General features: G+C 38.6%; 1 protein-coding gene across 1 annotated transcript; it reads left to right on the forward strand.

Moving 5' to 3' along the window:
* Positions 1–4,347: 4,347 nt before the first annotated feature.
* BDKRB1 (bradykinin receptor B1) lies at positions 4,348–9,328 on the forward strand. The gene is made up of 2 exons (XM_014957482.1): positions 4,348–4,470; positions 7,420–9,328. Exon 2 carries the CDS (start codon positions 7,474–7,476, stop codon positions 8,557–8,559), a length of 1,086 nt encoding a protein of 361 aa, XP_014812968.1. The 5' UTR covers positions 4,348–4,470; positions 7,420–7,473; the 3' UTR covers positions 8,560–9,328.
* Positions 9,329–13,338: the final 4,010 nt, after the last annotated feature.

The following is a 13,338-nucleotide window of genomic DNA, read 5'->3' on the forward strand; positions in this document are numbered from 1 at the left end:
AAACGAGATTTGCTGGCATTTTCTTCTCTAGCCCATATCCTGCTACTCAGGAATGACTTGTCAGAAGTGCAGCTGTTACAGGTACTGTCTTTTGGTTGCTGTTGTACCGAGGGAAAGTGAGCTGAAACCACAGAATTTTACATCGTTTTAAAGCTCTGGGTGAGCTTTCTTTACAGGGTCCATTTCTGAGCAGTGCCAACCACACTCAGTCCCTTTGGAAGCTGAAATCTTAATTAAGACAGCTAAGGATGCTGAAGTCTTTTTCTCTCTGCAGACGGCAGAAGGCACAATGTCGTCTCACAGACTGTTTAATTCATGTTCTTGCCCACTTTTCAGCACCCTCACACATTGTGCAGTATTGGAGTGTACCATTTATGCAGGTACCAAAGAAGCCCAAGAAATAAAGTGTAATGTCCAAGCTACATCTTACCTAACGGCAGTCTACAGTCCCACTCAGATGTTTGCCTTGTTCTCACAGAAACTAGGCAAAATATGAGAAGGGTTCTTGGTAAAATGAGGTCAGACACAGTCCTGAGGATCTCAGAGCTGGAGATGTCAAACTGTCATCATGTCACCTTTTTATTCCCTTTTATCCTATTCCCCTGCCTCAGCTCCCATCTTACTTCCTACCTGAAGCTGACGCCTCTGTGTGGACTTTATCCATGCAAACAGCTGATTCTGTGTTCAGTCCAATGGAGGTGGCTGGGGACCATTCCCAGAGGACCAGCAAGGATACCAACAGCCAGTACCCAGGAGGTATGAGCAGGGATAATTCTCAACTTTTCAACTTTTGGTTTTTTGGGTTGATTATTGGCTTCACCTGAAATGCAAAAGTAACGATCTTGAATGTTGTTAGCGCAAACACCTGATGGATCGTTGTGGACAGGACAAGGTTGCTCTTTTTTAAGGTAGGGTTTCTGCGGGGAAGCCAGGATCCTGGTTCAGGTATCCCAAATCCCCAAGCAGTACTTTAGCCCTTGAATCATCCTTTCACTCCATTCTTTTGTCAGCACATCATGGTTTTCCAGCCTATAATGGCTCCTTCCATATTTTGCTGCTTCAGCCTCTGTAAACTGTAGTTAGTAGGGCTTGATTATTACATGGTGATGCTAACAGGATCGTTTATTAGGAATTGTAAAGCATTGCACCGGAGTTTGAGATCTCCTTGGCAACCACTGTCTATAGTATGTGATAAGAAATCCAACCTAGCTGAACAAGGAATTTTACATCATAAGGTCACATCAGAAAACTTTTCTCCTGTTCCAGAATAGATGAACAGTTTTAGCAGATAATTATGGTGATTTGCAAACTGTTTCAATAAACAAAATCAAATTGTTAAATCATACTGTCCATTTTGGTAATTTGTTTGGTAATTTGTTCAGATCACTAAAGGCTCCAATGACATTAAGAGAAAGAGTTTTAATGGCTGGACTGTAGGACCAAGAGCCAGAACTCTGGAGACCTTTTGGATATGTGCCATTTGTCTACCACATAATGTGTTCAATAATTGAGTGAACAGTCTTAACTCTGCCTTCATCAACATATTTGTTTAACATTTCTGATCAAAGAGGGGCAGTTAGCATTTGTGAATTCCTAGAATCATAGAACGGTTAGAGTTGGAAGGGACCTTAAAGATCATCTAGTTCCAACACCCCTGCCATGGGCAATGACACCTCCCACCAGACCAGGTTATTCAAAGCACCATCCAGCCTCACCTTGAACCCCTCCATGGATGGGGCATCCACAACTTCTCTGCGCAACCTTTTCCAGTGTCTCACCACCCTCACAGCAAAGAATTTCTTCCTGATATCTAATCTAAATCTACCCTCTTTTAGCTTAAAACTGTTACCCCTCATCTTATCACTAAGTTGATAGTGATAACTCCCTGATAAAGAGTCTCTCCCCATCTCTCTTGTAGCCCCTTTCAGATTCTGGGAGGGTCTATAAGGTGTCGCCAGAGCCTCCTCTTCTCCAGGCTGAACGACACCAGCTCTCTCAGCCTGTCTTCACAGGAGAGGTGCTTTAGTCCTCTGATCATCTTCATGGCCCTCCTCTGGACTCGTTCCAACAGGTAATTCCTATGCAGCTCTAGCAAATGTGTACTTTTTGCAGGAAAGTCAACACAGACCGTGTGGCTGAAGCTCACATAAGCTTAAAACATAAACTAATGTGCTGTGAGTATCCTGAGTTGAAGGCATCAATACACAGATATGTTTTAATTATGTGTACGCAGCAAAAACATTTTGAATCTGAGAAATGTTTTTAAACTTAATCCTTCCCATTCCTTTAATTTGTGATCCATAACATCTGTGCAAACCGTAAAATGTTACCAAATCATTTTATGCTTTCTACAAGTTGAAATGAAGACCCAAGTTGCAAACAAGTAATAAATTAAATCCCCTTTTTGTATAAAGTTACAGATTCTTAAGTGGACTTGTTCTAAGCTGTTTAAGAGTTGGAGCTACAGCAGTGCCTGTTCATTTCACTATTATTTCCACCAAATGTATAGGCTCCCTCCACTGCTGAAAAAGTTCTAAAGATGGCAATGAAGAACAACAAAAAATAAGAAACTAGATTTACAAAAAGGAGTTGGATTTGCAAACCAATATTTTGATCCCATTTTGAAGTGATGAGTTTCGTAAGACTGTGACTTATCATTTAAATTTTAGATGCAGCTGCAGTTTTCTAGTCAGAGTCTGTGAGTAAATGTGGATGTTGGCGGCTCCTAGAGATTCATATCCAAGCAAGAACGAATTCCAGCCTTCTCGTTATTGCTCAAATGATCTTCTTTATGGAAAAAATAACTCAAACACAGAAATTCACTAGTGTAAGCAAAGATGAAGATTTGGAAAGTCTGTGACGAATATCTCCTAGCGTATTCCACTTACCTTAATGAGTCAGCGTGGGATGTGTTGTTTAGAGATTGATCTCCTGTAGGTTATTAAGATTCCTTGGGTAACATGTAATTCAAAAAATGTTGTGTTTCAGGTTCTCACCAAAATAAATGTTTTGATCCAGATATTTTAAAAGAAAAAAATTTACAGAAGTGAAGCACATAACTTCATTTTGGATATATTTTTTATACTGTTTCATTTACTTAAAAAATAAATTTTTTAATAGGATGTTTTTTAAATAAAAGAAGTATTTAAACTTTTTAAATCTTCAAATTCAATGTTGGCTTCTTTCGAGTTTTCTCCAGTGTGATGGTTTTAACCAGAACAATTTTTCAAATTTGATACTTTTACCAGTTTAACGCTAACTTAATATCTTTTTAATGAATAAAAAGTTGGAATAAAAGTATTTATCATGGCAATAGGGAAGTTCAGAGTAAGCTATCACCATGCAGTCTCCCATGCCTTTTCATTTTAACTCACTTATCAAACAAGAATGGACACAGTTGAACAAGAAGTCAGAGAGACAGTGCATGTGTTTGCTAGGTAGCCAATGGGAAAAATGTTTTTGTGTAAGTAAATAATGTTCCAGTCCCTGGATATTTTCTTACTATTTTTAGAAAGAAGTCAAAAAACCCTATTTTTACACAGATATACTTAAAAGGGATTTGTATTTAAAGTTGGAGACTCATCAGATATTTCCAAAATATTGTTAATTAGATAAATCAGATAAACAAATAAATATGTTAATTAAATAAATCAGAGGAGAATCAAAATTTAAAAAAAAAAAAACAACAACAAACAAACATAGAAATAATTGGTAAACAACCAGTCTCAGTCTACAAGGTCCCAGCAGGTAATCACATAAAAAGATGATTATTTATGTGTGCAAGCCTGCAAAAATACAGCAGTCACCAAGCACTACTGAGAAGTAATGTTCACAGAGACTCATGCCCTGGACACCTGTCATGGGGTGCAAAAGACATCAGTTTTCCAAAAACAGTGGAAAGGCTAAAGGGGGTTTAGTGTGTCCCAGGTTCAGCAGCCCTTCCCATACACTCATTCTGCTTTAACCCCAGCTCTTGGCATGGTCCTCACCAAGGCTGGCAGAGGAAGGACCTCCCACAACAACAAAAGAACTCGTGTGCATTGGCACTAAAAAGGCAGTTCAGAGGTGTTGATAAACTTGGTATTGTTACGGATGTAGTTAATCACACAAAGGAACTTTAATTGCCAAAGGATTTGTTCTTGAGAGCTTTAATTAGTGGTCACAGGAGGACAACAGTTATGGCATATGGCTTATATGACTTCACAATGAGGATGAAATATTTCACATGCCTTGAAAATTACTACACCCGACCTTTAGGGAAGTAAAAAAAAAAGAAAAAAAATAATCCTGGGGCTTTCTTCCAAAATGTATCATCACACACATCATACATGGCCAACAAAACACTCAAGCACCACTCAGTCGAGCCGCAGAATGCATCTCTGAATTCTCTCAGTAACCTCTGTACTGCTATTTACTAACTGTTTCTGAATTTGAAACTTTGCCTAAATTGCAAGGAACAACAAGGAGCAGGTATGTCTATCTGGTTTTAATGTCTTGCCTTTATTAAAATAATCTCATATACTTTCTATATATAAAAAAATATTTTGTGTTCTCAGTTCTGATTTGTGCAGTCTTGTAAGGGTTTCTCTTTTCACCATGAAACTCAGTCTGAAGGTCAGAATAAGTTCTCTTTGTGTGTAAGAACATGATACATTTTATGGAATTTCTTGCTAGCAGAACATGCTTAGCTGTTTGCAGAATTTTCTCTTTCAAAGTAACCTTTATTTTTAAGATTGTACCCAGACCTCAAGATACTTTTATTTAGTGTTTCCAGAACACATGATCCTATCTGGGTAATATGTATTAATAGTAATAATGTTGATAGAATCACTGTACATGGAAATTAATCAGAAATGAGTACAAAGTAGGAAAAATATGTCATTATCTTTATAAAAGATGACCAGAGTGTGTTAAGTAGATAAGTTGAAAACTGTTCATGTGGCTAATTGTCCTTTAGCACTAAATACTTAAAAATACTTACAGAAGAAAATTGCCTTTGAAGAAGAAATGAAATTAAGCAACTGAAAATGAATTGCATTTTTTCCAGGAGCCATCTGGAGCTCTAAGTGTATAAAAGGCTTGTGGCTTGTGATAGTGTTCGGACACTGGCTAGTAGATTCTGAAGAAATTTTCCTGATGACAAACTCTACAGAAACTTCATGTACTATTGCTGGCTGAACAAGAAGTCAGATTTAGCTGTGGCTAAAATCTAAGTTGCAACGGAAATCAAATTTTCCTGATGTTTTTAGTTTAGCCCATAATGAATGAATTCGTGGCTCCACGAATTCAAAGTGTGCAAAGTGACCAGCATAAAGTGATAGCAAGAACCATCAGAAAATGGGCAAGCAAGGAAAATAAGCAGTTCTTTTTCCTCTATATTTAGGAAAAGTAATAATTCCGTTTACAAAGGGAAATTTTTAGCCATTATCTTTCTTCTTTACTTTTGACATATAATGTTACAGATTTTCTTCCATTACTCTCACACCTTAGCAAGCCTCGTGCTATAAAACTTTAGACTCCTGTTGTCTCACAAATACTCTCTTGCTGTCTCACATATTGCCTCTTTGGTGCTAATCAGCCATTTATTCACTCTGTATATCTTCTCTGCAGTTTTAGATCCTCTCAAGTTATCTTAGTTTTCACAAGACTGTCAGTGAACTAGCTAACATTCAGACTGTTGTGAGGGAAGATGTTCAAAGCCAGAGCTGCATTAACTGGAGTTGTAGCCCAGTTCCCTGACAAGACTGCCACTTGGAGTGAGTTTATGAACTCAGATAAAACTTTGCTGCTCACTTAATTCTGCAATGATGAAAAATGTTCTGTGCATTAAGTACTAAATTCTGTGATGTGGAATATTAGTACTTAACTAATTCCTAGAGGCATAACAGAGATAACTATTGCAAGCTGCTCAGATATAGACATCACTAAAGGCTGTACGTGGATGTAAAAGAGATGAATCCTGGTCCTAAATTCTCTCTTCAGAAACTCCATCCTTAACTACCTCCTTGGTATAAAAATGTAGAAAGTGAGAGAGCAGAGTTAAGTAGCTGTAGCAGAAAGTTAACATTCAGGATGACTGATTGCCATGTACTGATTTTTTGAAATGCATTCTTTCTTATGATTGTCATGCTCCACTTGGATATGAAATACTGAAATGTTAGATGTCACCACAGGCTCAGTAATGTCTTGCCTACCATAATGATTTTGAGATTGAATTCCTGCTTAACCATAGGCACTATGGTTGAGCATGAAAACACCAAAAGAATAAAGTCACTGCAGGAAACAGCTCTGTCAACCCAGTGGATTTTCATGGGAAGATAACATTTTACCCGTGATCTCATTCCTGCCCAATCTCTCATGGAATTACTAGAGAGAAATAAAGGTGTTGCCAGTGCTATAAAAGCATAAATGCTTTGGAGGGTAGGTCTCCATCTCTCCACCTGAACTCACATGAAATTTTTGAACTGGAGAAGAGTGCTGTGCACTTGGAGCTGCAGAGATCTTCCCCCCAGGCAAGATTTTGAGTTTACGATTTTGGAAACAACTGCTGTCTAATCTAACAGTAATTTTGAACCCAAGGTTCAGGATGGGAGGAACTGAGAGGGAACAAAAGAATGCAAAGTTAAGCAAACAAGTGATGCACACAGAGAGTGCTATAAAAGCATAAATGCTTTGGCTGGTAGGTCTCCCTCTCTCCACCTGAACTCACATGAAATTTTTGAACTGGAGAAGAGTGCTGTGCACTTGGAGCTGCAGAGATCTTCCCCCCAGGCAAGATTTTGAGTTTACGATTTTGGAAACAACTGCTGTCTAATCTAACAGTAATTTTGAACCCAAGGTTCAGGATGGGAGGAACTGAGAGGGAACAAAAGAATGCAAAGTTAAGCAAACAAGTGATGCACACAGAGAGTGAGTAGCATTCCCAGTTCTGGGAAACAAGAACCATCCTGCTAAAATTATACATAGCATGGAAAATAAGAGTAAAAGAAAGGGCAGAGAAGGCTGCAAAGTTGGCTGTATGTTGCTAGCGTGACTCCTGCTACTCTCAGGGAGCTGGAATTCAGCTATATAGCTGTATGTTGCTAGCGTGACTCCTACTCTCAGGGAGCTGGAATTCAGCTATATCTATTTCTGTCATCAGTCTGGAGGAGACATACAGAACTACTTACACTAAATTGGCACTTTCCTTCCTCTCTGCCACTTTAAACAATGGCAGCAGAGAGAGGAAGTTTCATAGAATGTGGAGGAAGTTAAATCATTGCCAATACTGGGAACTTTTCTCAGCATTGCACATAAGAAGCATGGACTGATCTAGCCTACAATAATCAGTGAGCATGAGTAAAGAATTTCTAGCAGTTAAGTGTTTGTTACACCACTGATGGGAGACAACTTTTGGAATTTTATGCTTCTGTTTTGCAGGCTCTTTCTCTCATTTCAAAGACGTCTGCTGTTCACTTCAGAATTTAAAAAAAAATGACTGAGATTCCTTTACTGAATGTTCCCTCCTCAAACCAGAGTGGAAACGAGAGCAACTCAATTACTTGCCCAGACCTGAATGACTGGTGGGAAATCGTTTACTATATAGTGCCCAAGTATATAGACATCGTCTGTGTTATCGGAATGCTTGGAAATATATTCGTTCTCTTCACTTACTCACTGCACAAGAGCTCCCTGAAGGTAGCTGAAATCTACCTTATGAACCTAGCCGTTGCTGATCTTATCTTCCTCACATGCCTCCCTTTCTGGGCAGAGAACATCAGGAATCAATTTAACTGGCCATTTGGCAATTTCCTTTGTCGTAGCACCAGCACATCCATCAGACTAAACCTGTACACCAGCATCTACTTGCTAGTGGCAGTCAGCGTGGATCGCTACTTGACTTTTGTCCATACCTTGAACCACAGAGGGATACGGAGCAAAACTACGGCCAAAGGGATCTGCTTGCTCGCCTGGCTCTTCAGCATCCTTCTCAGCGTCCCAACTTTTATGTTTCGGACTGTGATACCCTATCCCCAGTGGAATATATCAGCGTGCGTTTTAGACTTCCCCACTCCATTGTGGGGAACAGCTGAAAAGCTGGTATTCAGCATCGTGGGGTTTGTGTTGCCATCTACAGTAATCATCTTCCTTAGTTTCTCTACCATTCGCTCCCTACAAAAACATGCAAGAGAACGCAGAGCACTCAGAACAAAAAGCTGCAAGGAGCAGAAAAGCACAAAGGCTACCAGGTTGATTTTCACAGTGGTACTGATGTTTCTTTTGTGCTGGACTCCTTACCATTTTTTTGCATTCCTTGATATATTATACAAGACACAAGTGATCGAAGGCTGCTTCTGGGAGGAACTGCTCAACTTTGGTGAGCAGTTTGGTTATACTCTGGCTATCACCAATAGTTGCATTAACCCTGTGATTTATGTCATTGTTGGGAAATACTTCAGGCAAAAGGCTTTAGAAGTTTTTTCACAGTTTATTCCCTGTGGATTTCCTTTGAGCTGGGCATCGTTCAAAGAAAAGTCTTCGTATTTCAACATGTTTCCAGTCAGGAGTAGTTTAACCTAATGGTTCTCGATTCCATCTTCATTTGGATATTACAACTTATTTCAAATGGCATTAAAAATGAATATGAATTGCACTGATCTGGCATTCACAGACTAAGCTAATTATTTATTGAAGTAAATCAGTTGAGTGCTTATTTGTTCTCAGGTTTGCTTTTCTTTTCCTGTTTTATCTATCTAAATGCGTAACATGTGATAGCAGAATTTTATACCAAATGCTCTAACTTGTCTTATCAATTATCAGTGACATAAAAAAAAAAAAACACAACTTCTTTGACAAGATATCACAAGACTGTCTTTTTTACGGAAATCCATTTTACTGGACTGTGTCTGTAATGACAACTACTATACCACCAGTAGTAGTACGCACAATGTTATAACATTTTACAGAGCAAATATGAGCTTAATGTTCAGCTGATAGCTGCATTTGAGCAATTATAGAATAGTCTCAGTTATTTTAAACTATATTTTAAATGGTTTGCACTTTCACAGTAGCATGAGGAAAATCTGAATAATTTTTTGTGCATTTCAAATAGATTCAGTGATAATATATTCAGTGAAATTCAGATAAATATTGTACAAGACAATGTAGTACAAAGAAAGTGTACACGTGCTGTAAGAAAAGCAAACTGGTATCCTCTTCAAAATCTGACTTTTTTCTACCCAGTAAAATGTTATATAATTACTCATCAAGTACCTAAAGATTTTTACTTTTTATATAGGAAAATATTGGTGATAGCGATTGAGATTGTATTATTTTGGAATATCTTTCATCTGAGGCAAATCCTTAGATAGATATTTATATTTTTATGAATCAAAATTAATAAACTGCATAACATTCCATTTTACACCATAGTCTTGTTCTTTCTTATATTTATTTTGTGTTTTGTCTCTTTCCCTTTTCCCTTTAGGGAATAGCAAATATAAAGTTCTGTGATTAAAAATCCTTGCTGCTACCAGAATATAAACTCTGGTAGTAGTAGCAGCAGTGATAATAATGACTTAGTAATAATACACCAGACAGGAGATACGAAGAAGGAAACTTCTTTTCCATCACAGGCATGATTGCAGAATAGACTTTAGTCATATAATAAGAAAAAGTCTATAATAAGAATAAGACAACTGAGATACCTATTCCCATAATTATATAAGTATGTGTACCTACTGGCAGCGGAGGAAGACAGGAGATATAGTGCAGCCTGTTCAGCCAGAAAGATGTTGAGTGCAGAAAGGGGCATACAAGCATATCATTTCTATAACAGTTTATTTAATTAGTTATTAGAAAGTCTGTTCAGTCTTGTGCTCACTGTAACAGTGCTGCATTTTCTGCAGTTCTTTTTAGTGTGACCATTTTGAATATGGAGTTAATCTCTTATTTAATTATAGAAATCTGCCTGTTCAATTTCATTGCAATAAGATTAGTATCCATTTTTAATGATTCCCCCAAAATTTAAGAATCTGAACAATGGAAGTCTTTTGAAGAGTTAAAAGTCTGTCTTCCTGCAATGTTGTTTTAAGAATTAAGGGTGGATTAAAGGATCAGGGAGGGAGAATCACTCACAGCTTTTCTCTCCTTCTGCGACACGATTTTTTTAAATAAATGTCAGGGTTAGACATTAGCAGTAACAACAGTATGTGAAGTCCACTGAGTCATCTGAGATCAAAAAGTTAAAAGTCCAGTCTATTGTAAACTGTTGCACATTGCATTTATTTAATGCATCTCCAGCTGAATCCTTAATTCAAAAAACTTCCAAGCTGTGATTTATTTTTTTTGGAAAATAAGCTGAAATAATTTAAAATGGTATATAAACAGAAGTGCCATTTTTCCACTACGCATTGGGACCTTAAAAGGGGAAAATATCCTGTCTGACTAACACTTGTCCATGTTATGCAATATACACAAATAAAGGGAAAACCACTTCTTGAGCACTATGCCATATTTAAGGTATGAGCTAGTAGATTGAAAATAAGTCTGAAATCTGAAAGCAACAGAAAGCCCCCGTTTACTTCAATGAGCAAGTGACAAGGGCTTTCATGAAAGTGCTGCTTCTATTTTATATGTGCACAACTATCAGGAAAAGCATCTGTAGTTCAAATACAGCTTTAAACCGCTTTACAGGATCTTGCAAATCAATGGATTTACTCTCCAATATGAATGTACATAAGTGAAAGTATTTTTTATCTATGAAGTAAAAATTAATCAACTTCTCTCATTACTGATTGTGTGAGCTGCATTAATACAGAAAAATATGAAAAGCAAATGTAATTTACTCCACAGCAAATGCAAAAATCTATATTTAATCAGAAATAATCCACTGCAGAGACACAGGGTGCAGAGTGAGAGACTAACAGCAGCTCAGCGGAAAACGATCCATAGATTAGAAGTTGAACATGACCCAGGAGTGCCATGCTGTTTCCGCCTTGAAGCTGTATATGACAGCAGGTAATGAACTTAAATTGTAACAAGGGAGGCTGAGGATAAGCATTAATAAAAAGCTTCTCCTGGAAAAGCTAGTGATGGGCTGCCTTGGAAGGAATCCAGCCCGCATGAACAGAAGCCTCAGAGACCACTTCAGACAGGCATTGGAGGGATGATGTGAGTGTAGTTTGTTCACAGGATGGGGGTTTTTAATGATGTGCATCCCTCCACTGGCTCCTTCTCTTGTGGTCAATAAATCAACTTCCTTTGTTTGCACTTTCAGGGCTTTTCACCTATCACCTTTCAATCCATACTGAAATGTCAGCCCTGGCAGCCAGTCAACAAGCACTGCCAGACTCCACTGCCCATGGGCTATTCTTTCAAATTAGCACCCTTTTTACTTTCTCTCAGGTTATTCCTCGCTCACAATAAGCGTTGTCAAGCGCTGATCATTAAAATACTTCTGTCCTGCAATAGCAATCTTTTGTAGGCAAGATTCCAGCACCCTAAAAGCTTGCAAGTATAATTTATTCTCCTTATCCATCTACATTGACTTAGTATGTTTTACATTTTAATCACAATTTATCTATGACTATCTTTTTATATATGTTGGTGCGCTCCCAACAGAAGGGAAGAAGCAAGAGATAAAAGCTGTGCCAGACTGCAAAACCAGAACCAGACTGGGGACATGAGGATGCAGCTGGAGGCTGATGGTGAGCAGACAAATATCTGACCTGGGAGTCAGAGATCCCAGAGACTGGGAGTTGAGAAACAGAGGAAAAGACTAAGGGGAGAGAAGAAAGCAACCACCCTCGGTACCTTCCAACTCTAACCATTCTATGATTATACCAGTGTGCTTGTGGCAGCCACTTCCCAGTGCAGGAGTGTGTGGAGGAGTGGGAAAGTTGTATTGACCAAAAGAAAGCATTGAGAGAGGAGTGGAGACAGGGACTGGCTGTACCAGCAGACACAGCAGACACCAGTGTGCTTGTGAAAGGGAAATGAATTTGACAAGGAGCTGGGAAAGAGCTGGGACCTGCAGGGCAGGGAGGCCAGAGCAACGTGTAAAAAAGGGAAGAAGAGGCAGATACCTCAGGATGCAGCTTGGGATATTTTGTTCTCTTAAAAAAAGCCTGTCATAATTAAAAAATTGAGTTTACCAAATCAAGCAGTCAAGGGCCAGTAAATGTTTGACCTAAGACTGTCCCTGGAATCTCAATGTGACCTCCCTCAGTGTATGAGTTATAATACAGTCTTATATGACTAAGCTTTGAATTTCCAGAATTGCAACTTAACCACTTCTGATTTAGCTTTGTGTCACTCTGCCTTATGTGGAAGAGAAACACACTTAATAAACCAAACAGTACCCTCAAGAAACTAAATCATCCATCCTGCAAATTAAATAAAAACAACAGTATTGATAATACATCTCCTGCCTTGAATTTTACAGAAAGAAATATTTGAAGCAACATGTAATTAAACTGAAAAATTTGCTGCAGTGAGGTTATGTAGAAACAAATTAGTCTAATAAATATATATCATCATAACTGAAAATATTAGAAGAAATTATAAACTAAGAGTAATTAGGGAGAATAGTCAACAGCACAAATATGTAGGAACATCCCGCCTGCCTTTGTAGAACAGCAGGATGTCTGACAAACAGTAGACACCACTCTTGGTTACTGGAAAGGAGGGGTCAAAACAACTTCATCATGAAAGAGTAAGGCAGGGCTTTAGGTCCATCAGGAGGGCAGGAAGGGGGCAGAACTGGGCATTTAAAAAAATCCTATTCTGTCTGCTCAAGGCACCTAGAGAATAGCTGGGAACACAGATTCCCTGGGCTGGACAATGCAAGAGCAGTTTGGGGTTTTTTCTAAGGGAATCTGAAGCCTGAAAGGAAAACAAGCCCATCTGAAGAGCATGCCAGCTTATCTTACTTAGTTGGTCTGGTGTTTTCTCCTTCAAGTTTTCAGTCGTTGCTGTTCGTTGCCAAGCCTGTTATTTCACACATGACTGACAGTAAAATTCTGAGTACCTTTTCCAGTCTACTGGGCTAGAAGAGGGATTTGCCTCCTCTTTCCCTAGCCCCAAATAATACAGAGCCCTTGCAACTAGTGCGTTTTTCCCTGAAGAATGGCCAAGGACCCATGTAGTCACAGGTGTCATGCCCTACTTTAATTCTTTACAGAACACACTGAATTGCAAATACCCATCACACTGAGCAAGAGTGAAGTTAGCAAAGTGTGTTAGCAAAGCTCTGATCGGAAAGAGGAGTGAACATCATCTCCTTTCTTACCTTTTATGTTGCTGCTGCAAAAAATGGACAGTCTTGCTGGATGAGTTCACTCAGGAGCTGCTGACAAA

This window comes from Calidris pugnax, unplaced genomic scaffold (assembly GCF_001431845.1).
Source record: "Calidris pugnax isolate Ruff unplaced genomic scaffold, ASM143184v1 scaffold211, whole genome shotgun sequence".
Classification (NCBI taxonomy): domain Eukaryota; kingdom Metazoa; phylum Chordata; class Aves; order Charadriiformes; family Scolopacidae; genus Calidris; species Calidris pugnax.

Bases quoted from the DNA above. Each gene is read 5' to 3' on its own strand.
- BDKRB1 (XM_014957482.1), top strand. From the start codon at position 7,474: ATGACTGAGATTCCTTTACTGAATGTTCCCTCCTCAAACCAGAGTGGA.